The sequence below is a fragment of the Erythranthe guttata genome, chromosome 7 (genome assembly GCF_056151865.1).
Source record: "Erythranthe guttata isolate IM_541 chromosome 7, IM_541, whole genome shotgun sequence".
NCBI classification, from domain to species: Eukaryota; Viridiplantae; Streptophyta; class Magnoliopsida; order Lamiales; family Phrymaceae; genus Erythranthe; species Erythranthe guttata.
In genome coordinates, this window is record NC_142539.1 from 1,345,105 (window position 1) to 1,357,688 (window position 12,584).

The 12,584-nt window shown below is 35.7% G+C and overlaps 3 protein-coding genes across 3 annotated transcripts; all 3 read right to left on the reverse strand.

Annotated features, from left to right (window-relative positions):
- Window positions 1–405: 405 nt before the first annotated feature.
- LOC105949503 (AWPM-19-like family protein) lies at window positions 406–1,824 on the reverse strand. Its single transcript, XM_088820588.1, has 4 exons — window positions 1,639–1,824; window positions 1,334–1,553; window positions 711–756; window positions 406–624 (listed from the first exon to the last, which is right to left on the reverse strand). Exons 1-4 carry the CDS (start codon window positions 1,763–1,765, stop codon window positions 517–519), a joined length of 501 nt encoding a protein of 166 aa, XP_088676714.1. The 5' UTR covers window positions 1,766–1,824; the 3' UTR covers window positions 406–516.
- A 219-nt stretch (window positions 1,825–2,043) lies between these two features.
- LOC105949102 (glutamine synthetase, chloroplastic-like) lies at window positions 2,044–5,548 on the reverse strand. Its single transcript, XM_088820587.1, has 14 exons — window positions 5,303–5,548; window positions 4,667–4,941; window positions 4,329–4,368; window positions 4,131–4,234; window positions 3,997–4,045; window positions 3,799–3,905; window positions 3,601–3,688; window positions 3,341–3,469; window positions 3,180–3,254; window positions 3,015–3,068; window positions 2,873–2,910; window positions 2,618–2,777; window positions 2,477–2,537; window positions 2,044–2,376 (listed from the first exon to the last, which is right to left on the reverse strand). The coding sequence occupies exons 2-14, from the start codon at window positions 4,924–4,926 to the stop codon at window positions 2,285–2,287; spliced, it is 1,257 nt and encodes a 418-aa protein (XP_088676713.1). The 5' UTR covers window positions 4,927–4,941; window positions 5,303–5,548; the 3' UTR covers window positions 2,044–2,284.
- A 2,959-nt stretch (window positions 5,549–8,507) lies between these two features.
- LOC105977613 (hypothetical protein) lies at window positions 8,508–12,041 on the reverse strand. Its single transcript, XM_013002940.2, has 2 exons — window positions 9,775–12,041; window positions 8,508–9,135 (listed from the first exon to the last, which is right to left on the reverse strand). Exons 1-2 carry the CDS (start codon window positions 11,884–11,886, stop codon window positions 8,704–8,706), a joined length of 2,544 nt encoding a protein of 847 aa, XP_012858394.2. The 5' UTR covers window positions 11,887–12,041; the 3' UTR covers window positions 8,508–8,703.
- Window positions 12,042–12,584: the final 543 nt, after the last annotated feature.

Below are 12,584 nucleotides of genomic sequence, written 5' to 3' on the forward strand. Positions count from 1 at the left end.
TTATTTCGGGGTAAAGTTAAAAAATATCCATATTATAGTGTATATCTTGTATTTAATTAGAGAATGTTTTGTTACGTTGAACCTCTATGAATTAATACAGCTGCGACGAACAAAATTCTATTAATTTATCGAAAAATTAGATTACCTAGCTGATAATTTTATAAATTAATACAGCTGAGACGAACAAAATTTTATTAATTTATCGAAAAATTAGATTACCTAGCTGATAATTTTATAAATTAATACAGCTGAGACGAACAAAATTCTATTAATTTATCGAAAAATTAGATTACCTAGCTGATAATTTTATAAATTAATACAGCTGAGACAAACAAAATTCTACTAATTTATCGAAAAATTAGATTACCAAGCTGATATATAATTTAATACGTTTGCACGGAGTCGAGACCCGGAGAAATTATTATTCAAGCAATGTTATTAATTTATCGAGATTCAATAAAAAAAGTTTACATATTTAAGAAAATGCCAGGTCATCATCCCTTAATATATATTTAGTTAGTATTCCCCATCTCTCCAAACCACATCATGAACACCAATATGAATTGCAGCAGTGCAGAAGAGCTGAGTTCCACTCACCATTATCAATATTGTTTCCAAAGTTCTCTGAAAAATAAATATTCAAATAAATAAATAAATGAATTCATATTATTTATTTTTATTTATTTATCAAAATTGTGAAATCTCCTTACCAAATTTGAGTCTGTCCAGCCTATATCAATCTCCTTGCATGCAAACCTGCAAGTAAGTAAACACAAAAGTACATACAATTGTTTTTTTCTTCTCTATTTTCTACAAATTATAATTTTATGGAAAAATTATGAAAACCCCCTGAACTTAGGTCAAATTATGAAAAACACCTCACCTATCCGTAATTACTAGAATCCCCTCACGTTTGTTTATGTCTTACACCGACCCCCTTACGGTGTGATTTTTCACGTTATCTTTTTGAGTCCAGGGAATATTTCCCGAAAAATACCAATTATACCCTGTGGAAGTGGAATTTCTTTTATATTACTTTTTAAAGGTAAAAATTACTCTAAAAGGGCTATTGGTAATACTAAAAAGTTGTGAGTGGGTCTCAAAAGTAGCATACATAAATGCTCGTCTGCAAGGGTAGAATCGACATTTTTCGGGGAATATTTCATGTAATAAAAAATATTTCGGGAAAAATCATGTCATACGGGGTTTGGTGTAACTACGGATAGCTGGGTTGTTTTTCATAAATTAGCCTAAGTTCAGAGAGGTTTCGTAATTCACCCTAATTTTTACTATGAAAAATAAAACTAGAAAAAGAAAGAAAAGACTGTTTTACCCCATAGCCAGGACAGTGAGCAGCAAAGACACAAGAGATGACGTGGCAGCTGCATGCAGATTCGGAGCATTCCATTGGATGACATGATTGATTCCAACAATGGAGGTGGTGAATCCCACAACACCAGCTATTAGTGATGAAATTACCACAAAACCAGTTGCCATGTTCCCAAAAGGGTAGTATATTGGGAAAATCCTAGCAGGAATTGCCAACACAGATACTGCATGCAAAAATAATATACCATAAAAAAAAAAATCGAGAATTTTCGTTACGCTGTGTTATTTACGAAGATAAACGGTACCTACCCTTTTCGTGCGATTTTTCGATTCCGTGATTTGCAGCCCATGCAGCTATAGCAATGATAATGAAATAGAGGAAAATGTTTAGTACTAAAAGACTGAATGCTGCTGATTTTCCTGCTCCAGATGCCATTGTTTTGTCAACTTTTTTTTTTTAGCAGAATTGTATGCACAATTCTTGATATATATATGTATATATATATATATATATATATATATATATATATATATATATATATGTGTGTGTGTGTTATATTCTTTGTCAAGAAAACATTCTTTGTAATATTCTATGGTTATGCTCTTGCTTAATGGAAAGGAAAAGAACCTCATTTTTTTGCCCTACAAGTTGGAAAACTACATCTTGATGCTTTCTTCTTACATAAGCTAAAAAAATATTAATAATAATAACAATAAAAAAAAAATGTCTATTTTTTTTTAAATTTAATTCCTGAAAGTAATGAGAAATACATAAATCAAAGTGAAAATGAGGGCCAAATCCCAACATCTAAAGTTGTAGGAACTATTTGAGCTTTGGACATTGCCATTGCTCATTTTTTTAGTCCTTTATTTACAAAAAAATAAATAAAAAAATCCGACAAACGAGTCTAATAAAACCGATAATTTAATTTAATTTATTTGGCTAATTCGCGATTTATGGCTTCCATAAAAGTGTAGTTTCGGCAAGTAAAGCAGTCACGACATACGGATCCATGTTCGAAGCAGGGCGCCTGTCTTCCAAATAACCTAAAATTGAAAAGCATTTTTTTTCAAGATTTAGCAATATATAAATATAAGCCTCGAGAAAATGCAAAAATACGATAGGGTTCTCTAGTTAGTTATATACCTTTCCCTTCCTTTTCAGTGTCACGTCCCACACGAATCGAGCAACCACGGTTAGCAACACCCTGAAAAAAAAATATTCAATTATGTCATGCAAAAATCGAAGAAACAAAAAATTTAACTTTTTTTTTTTCGATTTTTTTACCCATGAAAATTTGTCGATGCTGGCAGTTTCGTGCTTTCCGGTCAATCTTCTCTCGTTTCCTTCTCCGTAAGCACTAATATGCTCTTTGTGACGAAGCGATAGGTTGTAGATTGCTTTCTTTATTACTTCAAATCCTCCTTCTTCTCTCATACTTTTCGTGCTGCAAAATCGAAATTAAATAATTATGTAATTAAGTAATTACATTAATCAAGTTTAAATACATTATGCTAATTACTATTAGCCCAATAAATTCACCTGTAATTAGTGTGGCATCCAGCACCATTCCAATCACCCTAGACATTATTTGCATAATAAAAGGCAAAAATTAGATTTTTATTTATTTTATTTTAATTTATTTTATCTTTATGTAATAAAAGTTCTTTAATTTAGAGCACACCTCTATTGGTTTTGGATCAAGAGAGAGTACAACTCCAGCTTGTTCTGTAATTCTCTGTCATCATAAATAAAACATCTTTGTCTTAAGTCGGACAACAAATTTAGATTAACGAAATCACGAAACCGATAAATCTTACAAAAAAAAATAAAAATAAACCCGACGTACCTCAAGAAGGTACCTCGCGCACCAAATGTGATCTCCAGCTTCGATTCCAACACTAGGACCAACTTGGAATTCCCACTTCAAGAAGAAAAAATCGAGTTTAAATATTTAATAGTACGAAAATGCATCTATATATATAGATATAGATATAGATATAGACATACCTGACCAGGCATAACTTCTCCATTAGTACCACTAATATTGATCCCCGCGTATAAGCAAGCTTTGTAATGTGCATCGGATATATCGCGACCAAACGACTTATCTGCTCCAGCAGCACAGTAATAAGGTCCCTAAAAACCGATTTAACCGTTAGATTTTAACACCATTCCAAATTTTTTTTTTCTGATTTAAGTTCGATTTCTATAATTTACTAGAAAAAAATAATGAAATCGACATTTTATTGAGAAAAAAAAAACATTACCTGAGGGCCGGGGTAGCCTCCAACGGGCCAACCGAGCGGCCATTTTACGTTAGTTTGGAGTAGGGTATATTCTTGTTCGATACCATACCTAATTTCAAGAATTAGAATATGAAAAACGGAACATAGAAAAAAAGACGAATATTTATACTGAAAATCGAGTCCTTTTAATTTATTAGAAAATGTGAGATGAGAAATTACCATGGAACTTCGGCCACAACTTTCGGATCACTGAAAATCTGAGCAGCTTTGTAGCGTTTGTTTGTCGGGATTGGCTCTCCTTGTGGTGTATATGTATCACATATGACCTATACATACATATATACATATATATAAGAAACCGATTTATTTTATTATTTAGTGTATTTGACCAGGTGTAACATCTACAAGACGACTCACCAAAATGTTATTGCCGCCTCGGAATGGATCCTTGAAGATTGCTTGTGGGCTACAAATATAGAATTATTACAAATCAAGAAATATACATACACAAATGTGTATCTATATATATGTATATATGCAGATGATCTTACTATAGAATGACTTCACTGTCTTCTCCAGGAGCTTGTCCGGTACTCGATCCATCGTAGTTCCATTTCGGTAGCTCAGAAGGGTGTTCGACCGGTTTCGCTAATGTCTGAAAATCGTAAAAAATAATGAAAATAAATAAATAAAACATTAATGATTTGGAAAGAAAAAAAGTGGAACGAAATCCGGCTTGTAATCCTCACCCTTGATTTACTACGAACATCGATTCCCGACCCTCCGATCCTGTCACAAAGGAATCAATAAAATCATGTCACATTAGTACAAATTTTAAAAAATAAATTAAAAATTAGTGGATTAATCTAACTCATGTTTAAATAATGTTGTTTTTTTTTTTAATTTTTTTTATAATACTGTTAAACCTCTATAAATTAATGCAGTCGAAACTAACAAAATTCGATTAATTTAGCGAAATATTTTATTATTGAACTAATAATTTAGTAGATTTTTAGCGAGTCGGGATCAGAAGAAACTATTATTTAAGCAAGCGTTATTAATTTATCGAGGTTAAAACTGTAATTACCAAATGTATTCGGCGATGATTCTATCAGTGTAAGGAGTAACGTCCAAGTTCAGGAGCTGCTCCATACGGTTAACGGTGCCGTCATCAGACTTAACGGAGAGAACCCTAAATTTGGCTGAGCTTCTAACGGCGCCTTTCTTGTTTTGTTTCAGAACAAGTGGGGTCCACATTTTTGTGGTCAACGGAGTTGAATCCGTTGAGTTCTTTGCAGCAGTTCTCATCTGCCATTGTGCCGATGGATTCAGGATTTGTGCTGCCATTGTCAACTTTCTTGACTGGTACAATTTGAAAGAGAAAAAACAGAGGGGGAAACAGAAAGATTAAATTTTTATTTCATCCCATGACATTATAGAGAGAGAGAGATAGAGAGAGATTTGAAAATAAAAACAGGGGACATAAAAAGATTAAATTTTTATTTCATCCCATGGCATTATAGAGAGAGAGAGAGAGAGAGAGAGAGAGAGAGAGAGAGAGAGAGATTTGAAAATAAAACAGGGGACGTAAAAAGATTAAATTTTTATTTCATCCCATGACATTAGAGAGAGAGAGAGAGAGAGAGAGAGAGAGAGAGAGAGAGAGAGAGAGAGAGAGAGAGAGAGAGAGAGAGAGAGAGAGAGAGAGAGAGAGAGAGAGAACCTTGAAACTGCAGGAAAATGGCTTGGGGAGAGAGAGAGAGAGAGAGAGAGAGGGGGGGCAAGTGAGAAGAGAAACAGAGCAAGTGTTATAAGAATGGAGGGAGAAGAATATGAGGAGATTCGTTTTGGCTTTTGATTAGCAGATAGGGGTAATGTGTTTTTTGTGGAGGAAATTTACAAAGTTACAAACACAAGAAAAACACATTAAGACAAGGCCTCTCTCTCTCTCATGTGGTAATTGAAGTACAGACAATAACTTGATTACCTGGATTATTAAAATATATTGTTCATTGGCAAGTAAAGGGAATCTAGAAAGATGATTGCAATGTTCAAATTCAACTATGTTAACATCATTGTTATAATCGAATTGTTTATTTGTTGGTCAGACTAATAAACAAATATATATATGTAAGTTGCATGTTCATGGCAGTTTCAATTTTTGCTTTCTTGCCCTATGGAATTCTCAACGTATTTTTAAGGGTAAATTACGGCCACGAGTTAACGTTAAATTACGAAAAAAATATTTTTATTTAGATAATTACAATCATCTTCTTGAACTATGAATTTTCTTACATTTGCATCTTTATCGTGTCAAATTCAACATAAGCTTCTAGATTATGTGGAATGTTTTGTAGTTTGTACTCGTTTCGTGCAAACATGCAGTTTATGATGCAACCACAATCTGATATTTATAAGTCCAGAGACACATCTTATTATCATCTTGTTTTAAAATGTGGGCTCGAATGGGATAAAACGGGTACAAACTGGAGAATATTCCATATAATCTAGAAAATTCCACTAAATTTAACACTATAATGGTGAACGTGTAAGAAAATTCATAGTTGAGAGGATGGTTATAATTACTTAAACGTAAAAGGTTTTTTTTTTTTTTTTTTCTGTGTTTTGGCCTTACCTCATGGATTGCAGTAATTTACAATATTTTTTATGGTCCCACTCATGCACCAATTAATATTTTCTCACTAACAAAATAAGATAAATAGTGGAAAGTCATAATCACACAATTTCTATAATATATATATATATATATATATATATATATATATATATATATATATATATATATATATATATATATATATATATATATATATATATATATATTTATTTTTTGCAAGGATTGAGGGCCAAATTTGCAATCTTCGAAAAAGGGCTAGAAGATGGTTTCTATATCATTCTTTTGCACTTTTGGGACCATTTGATTTAGATAACAAGTTGAAATATATTAAAGGTGCACCTTTTTTAAGTTTTCACTTTTGAATCCTAGATCTCAGATTTGGTGGCTCAATTATACAATGTTTATAACCAACGTATATAACACCTTTTGACATTTTAAATTGAGATAATTACAGATGAATTCTCAAACAAAAGTGTAAAACGCTAGTCAGTCTTTATATAGTTTTCGAAAGTGTATCAGTTTCTATTTTAGAAGTTTAAGATGCATATCATTATCAATCCATATGATAGGTGAAAATTCCCTAGTTCAGAAGTTTAAGATGCGAATCGATCCCTATAGTAGGTGAAAATACTAAAATACAATTACTTAATGTGAACCCGCGGTTCACGGTTTACATTATTCATGAACCGGCCCCGTCCTGAGGAACACGAGTCGGTTCACGATTCCGGTACCGGTTCACTGGTGAACGAGACGGTCCGATTCGTCAACAGATCGGTTCCAGGCCGAAAACCGGCTCAACCCTTTGACTTAGGATTAGTCAGTTCTATTTCTCGATAGGGGCAGGGAAGGGATATAACTCAGCGATAGAGTGTCACCTTGACGTGGTGGAAGTCATCAGTTCGAGCCTGATTATCCCTAAACCCAATGTGAGTTTTTCTATTTTGATTTGCTCCCCGCCGTGATTCAATAAGAATGGATAAGAGGCTCGTAGGATTGACGTGAGGGTTTTGTTGCGCAACCATCGAAGTCAAATACATCACATTATATTGAATTTAAATTAAGCTTTTACTACGCAGCCGCCAAGGACAAATACGTCACATTATACTAGATTTAAATTAGGTTCATTCTCGCCCTTCGTGCTAGTGCAGGAGGTCAATCGGCTATCGATAAAAAAATAAAAATAAATAAATAAATATATAAAATAAATAGATATATAAATAAATAACAAAAAAAAAAAAAGCTAATTCCATAAGAAAAGGTATAATGCTTAGCTTGAAGCTCATGCATAAATGAAAGTAAGAATGCTTAGCACAAGCTAATTCCATAAGGAGGGGAACAATGCTTAGCTTGAATCTAATGCCAAAAGGAAAGTAAGAATGCTTAGCACATGAAAATTCCATAAGGAGAAGAATAATGCTTAGCTCGAAACTAATGTCAAAATGAAATTAAGAATTCTTAGCACAAGCTCGTTCCATAAGGAGAGGAATAATGCTTAGCTCGAAGCTAATGCCAAAATGAAAGTAAGAATGCTTTGCACAAGCTAATTCCATAAGGAGAGGAACAATGCTTAGTTCAAAGCTCATGCCAATAGGAAAATAAGAATGCTTAACTTGAAGTTAATGGCAAAAGGAAAGTCAGAATGCTTAGTTCAGAGCTAATGACAAAAGTAAAGTAAGAAAGCATAGCACAAGAAAATTCCTTAGTTAAAATAATTACCGCCACGAGTTAGTTTTTTTTTTTTTTTTTTTTTATATCTATTTATTTTATATATTTATTTATTTATTTCAAACAACGAACGAGAATTAAACAAAACGATGGAAGGAAAAAAAAAAAAAGCCTTCTTAATCACTACATAACTCCCGAAAGAACAAGAACAAAGAAGTAAATATGGACGTATAAGAAGATTCATAGTTGGTGGGTGGTTGTAATTACCTAAATAAGATGGGGTTTTTTTGTAATTTGACCTTACCTCAGGGAGGTGGCCGTAATTTACCATAACTTTTAAAAGGTAAAACCTGTGAATAAACTTTTAACACAGAGTCCTTGTTAATTTGCTCACATATGGGCTCTATATATTGTCTTTCCAAATCGGGCCGGGCCCAATTGAAGTGATCCATTAAGCCCAGTCTCTTCACTTAGAATTGCTTCAGTCTTCAGCCCAAATCAAAGCTCAAAACGGCGTCGTTTCCATCAACACCCAATTCTGCGACTTTTGGCTTTTGCCCTAATTTCAGAATTGTGTATGTTTATTTATTTATTAATAAGAATATTAAATAGATATGTGACTAAATTATGATTAAAAACTATATTTATGTTTTAAAAAAACAACGACAAGGCATAAAATCAATGTTGCAAATACAAAGAATAAAAATCAAAGAATACTCAATTTTTTCTTGCTTATTCATTTCCAAGAAAATTATATAAAAATAAAATAAATAAAAATAAATAAATTATACAAACATATCTTCATAACTCTCTGCACCACTTCAATTTTTCACTTCTTCCAGCAACTGAATTGCTATTCCAACAAGAGAATCCATAGCCATTTTGTACCGACACAATCCAACGGTTCCCGAGAATATATTGAAATTCTCGAGCTCCGAAGTTGTCTCCATAACAGAATCGAGCTCCTCCGTAATTCCCAAGCTCTCGAAACTTCGTATATTCGTATTGTTATCTCTCATCATCCAAATAGCCATCTCTATAGCACACCTTCTTATGCTCGGAACTTTTATCGAAGGGTGCCGATATTTCTTCAATACCATAAAAATCCGATGAGCCAAATCGAATTCCCTAATTCCACACCGCTCGTACATTATTCTCGAGTCTTGAGAATTCATGAATTTGAATATGCATGCTCCTGCACCAATCATCACTTCTTGCAATTTGTTCTCTTCTTTCATAATAGCTTCGAGAATCTGCGAAAAATAGACGTAAAAAAAGTTAGAATATAGTCAATATATTTTATTTTTCCTATTATTATATTTTGTATGCTAGTCCTATTCGGTTTGGAAATTGGATGGATCAAATCGGAATTAACACTTTCTGAAAAATTTGGATTTGTTTTTAGGAAGTGAAAAAATAATTCCAGTTCCGGTCCAAAAAAGGTCGGAAAAATTGGAAATCGGGATTTCAGAAATTGGGATGTAATAGCTTGTTCCACAATCGGAAAATGTTCGGATTTGAATTGAGGGAAATCGGAATTTCAGAAATTGGGATTTAAAAGCTTGTTCCCAAAATCGGAAAATGTTCGGATTTGAATTGAGTGAAACCGGAATTTCAGAAATTGGGATGTAAAAGCTTGTTCCAAAATCGAAAAATGTTTGGATTTGAATTGAGGGAATTTGAAAAGTTCCAATTTCTACTCATCTAAAAGTGCAATTTTCGGAAAATTAAAATCGGATCGGTAGTCAAAATCTTATATATATTCCAATTCCATCCCCAAAAAAATCGGAAATTGGGATTTTCGGGATTCGGGATGAAAAATATCGTTCCAAAATCGGAAAATCGGATCAAAATTGTTTTAAAAAAAACAGAAAAATTAAATACGAACTTACAATAGGAGCTGCAGCAGTTAACCCCTTCAACTTCTGAAATCCATCACTCCCACTATAAGCACACAAATTCCTCAAAATCCGCGCTGCGTTAACACGAAGCAATGGATTCTCCAAAGCCCTAACGAGATCCTCGTTTATCCTCAGCTTAAGAATCCTCTGACAAGTGTTCTTGCTCTCGAGCGCCAGCATGGCGATCGCTTCTCCGGCGCACGATCTGACGTGGCAATAACTCTCCGGTATCTCATCATTAAAGAAAATATCAAACAAAACCCTAAGCACTCCCCCGGTCCCACCAATCCTCTCGGTGGCGTCCTCTTCGATAGCCAAACTCGTCAATATCTCGATTCCCAATATTTGCAGCTCCGGTTGATTTCCACCGTGTCGTAAAATATCGCGTATATAACTAATAGTGAAAACAATCTCCGATATTTCCTTCCGCAGTTGCTTTCCTGCAGTTCCTGCAGTGCTGGCTAGCATCTTCAACACTTGTAGCGACCGTTTAACTGTCACGATTTGAGAAGGCGTAACCGTCGGATGCTTCAAAAGCCGCTCCTCCGCGAGGGTAAAATCGACAATTTTGGGCAATAGCCCCTTCGTATTTCCGATTTTGCCACATATATCGTGATCGCGTGCGAGTTTTTTCAAGATTTGCAGCCCTAGATGATTGAACGACCAAGAACCGTAATTCTCGGTATCGACTATAATTCTCTTCTCGGAAATTTCGTCACACGCGCAGCTATGGCCCCTGCTGACGTGGAGCAAAGACGAAATCGACTCCATGGACCCCGCAATGCCGGCAATTCTCAAGGAGTTCTGTTTTCTACCGGATAATTTCGATATAATTTCAGCTGCCGAATATCGAATCTCCTCTTCATCAATGTCTTTCCAGTTCAGCATTTCGACCAGCCTTTCCATTACTGGTAAACTGATCCCGATTTTCTGAAGGGTATCTTCGGAAAAACGGGGGTTCACGGAGAATTTTCTCAAGATTCGCGCTCCGATCAGCTGTTCGTCGGGCGAACTCGAGGCTAAAAGCTCCATTGCAAAAGAAACCATGTCCATTTTCAAGCCATCGAATATGCTGCCATTAATGCACCGCGAGTAAGCGTCGTAGAAGAATCTGCGAATCGAGACCAACCCCGAATCGCCCAATTCGCAGTCTTTGTTAACGGAATCGAGCAAACGGGTGAAGCTGACTTTGTATTCCCAATAGGCTTTCTCCAAGAGGAAAAGCAGAGCTTCCGATAACGCGAGTGAGTAGAAGATAATGAGAGCGGCTTTTCGGTTTCTTTTATCGCTGTGGTCTTTTTCGACTTCTCCGTAATTGCGGTGGACGAGCTTCATCATCGAGAGAGCTACGCAGGCTATGGCGGAAGCTATTTGGAGCCAGTACAAAACCCGGCTCACGTTTTTCGATAGGAATACCCATTTGGCGTAGGGGAGAAGGGGGACTTCGGAGCTGGTCCATGTCCGGGTGGGCAATTTTTGATCGGTCCAGATTTTCCGGTCGGGTCGGGCTTTTTCGCCGGAGAGTTCGCGTCTGTGTGATAGGGTGCCGGTTCGGGAGGGGAGGACCGGGCTGCAGGCGGATTTGATTGTTCTGATGAAGGAATTGGAGCTGGATTTGATGGCGCGGAAGCTGGAGATTCCGACGTCGGTGATTGTCCACGTGGCCTGGTGCTGCCACTCGAGCTCGCGGCTGCGGCTGAAGATTCGGGTGCCCTCGATTAGGAGGATGACGGTGATGTACCAGAAGTCGGTTTTGTCGAGGGTGATTGCGAACCCGCCGAGGAGGACGACGGTCGCCCAGATGAAACCTAGGGTTCCGAGCCCGGAGGCGGTTTTCTCGAGGACGGCGAGGCGGAGGGCGAAGAGTGTGAGCTTTTTCTCCGGCGCTCTGATTGACGGCGGGGTTGTGGGTGGGAGCTCGTTTGCGGCGGCGGTGCTGCTGGTTTTGGTTCCGATGCTGCCGTTTTGGGGCTCGAAGATGGTGGGGCTGGTGGTTTCACCGCCGTCGTCGCTGAACTTGGATTTGAGCTTGGAAATCTGGATATGGACACTGCCGGCGCCGCCGCCTTCACTCTCTATGGGTGATGATCCCTTGTGGTCCATTTTGCGGCGGCGGAATACACCCGATTTAGACGGAATGAAATACTGGATTGATTGAGCATGAAAAAAAAAATCAATGGAGAAATTTGAAAATGAAAAAGGTTTTGGTTGAGAAGAAGAAGAAGAAGCAGGTGGAGGATGAATTATTGCAATTTGTGTTTTGAATTGTTTGTGGATATATATATATATATATATATATATATATATATAAATAAATAAATAAAAGGAAGGAAAAAATGAGCTTAGGGGGCACGTTGAAGGAGTGGAAATGGGGAAAGAAAATTGTTAAGTTGCGTCTCTTTTGTATTTATTGTTTTTCTTGGCAAGTTAGTTTTTTCTGTTTTCTTTATTTCTATTTTTATTTTTTTATTTTCTGCTTTTATTTATTAATTAAATTGTTATAATTTGTTTTTGTTAGGCTGCGGGCAACTCTTTTTATGATCCATGCATGATGCATCCAATGAAATTTATTATTTTGTTTTTAAATAAAATAATATACCTCATTCAAAATATAGATAACTCCATTAAATACATAAGCAGTATCACTTTTTAACCTTTTTTTTTTTCTAAAAAAATATTTAGGTAAATTACGGCAAACCCCTGAAGTAAGGTCAAATTATGAAAAAACCCTTTATGTTTGGGTAATTACTACCACCCCTTCAATTATGAATTTTCTTACAATGTCCACCATTATGGTGTTA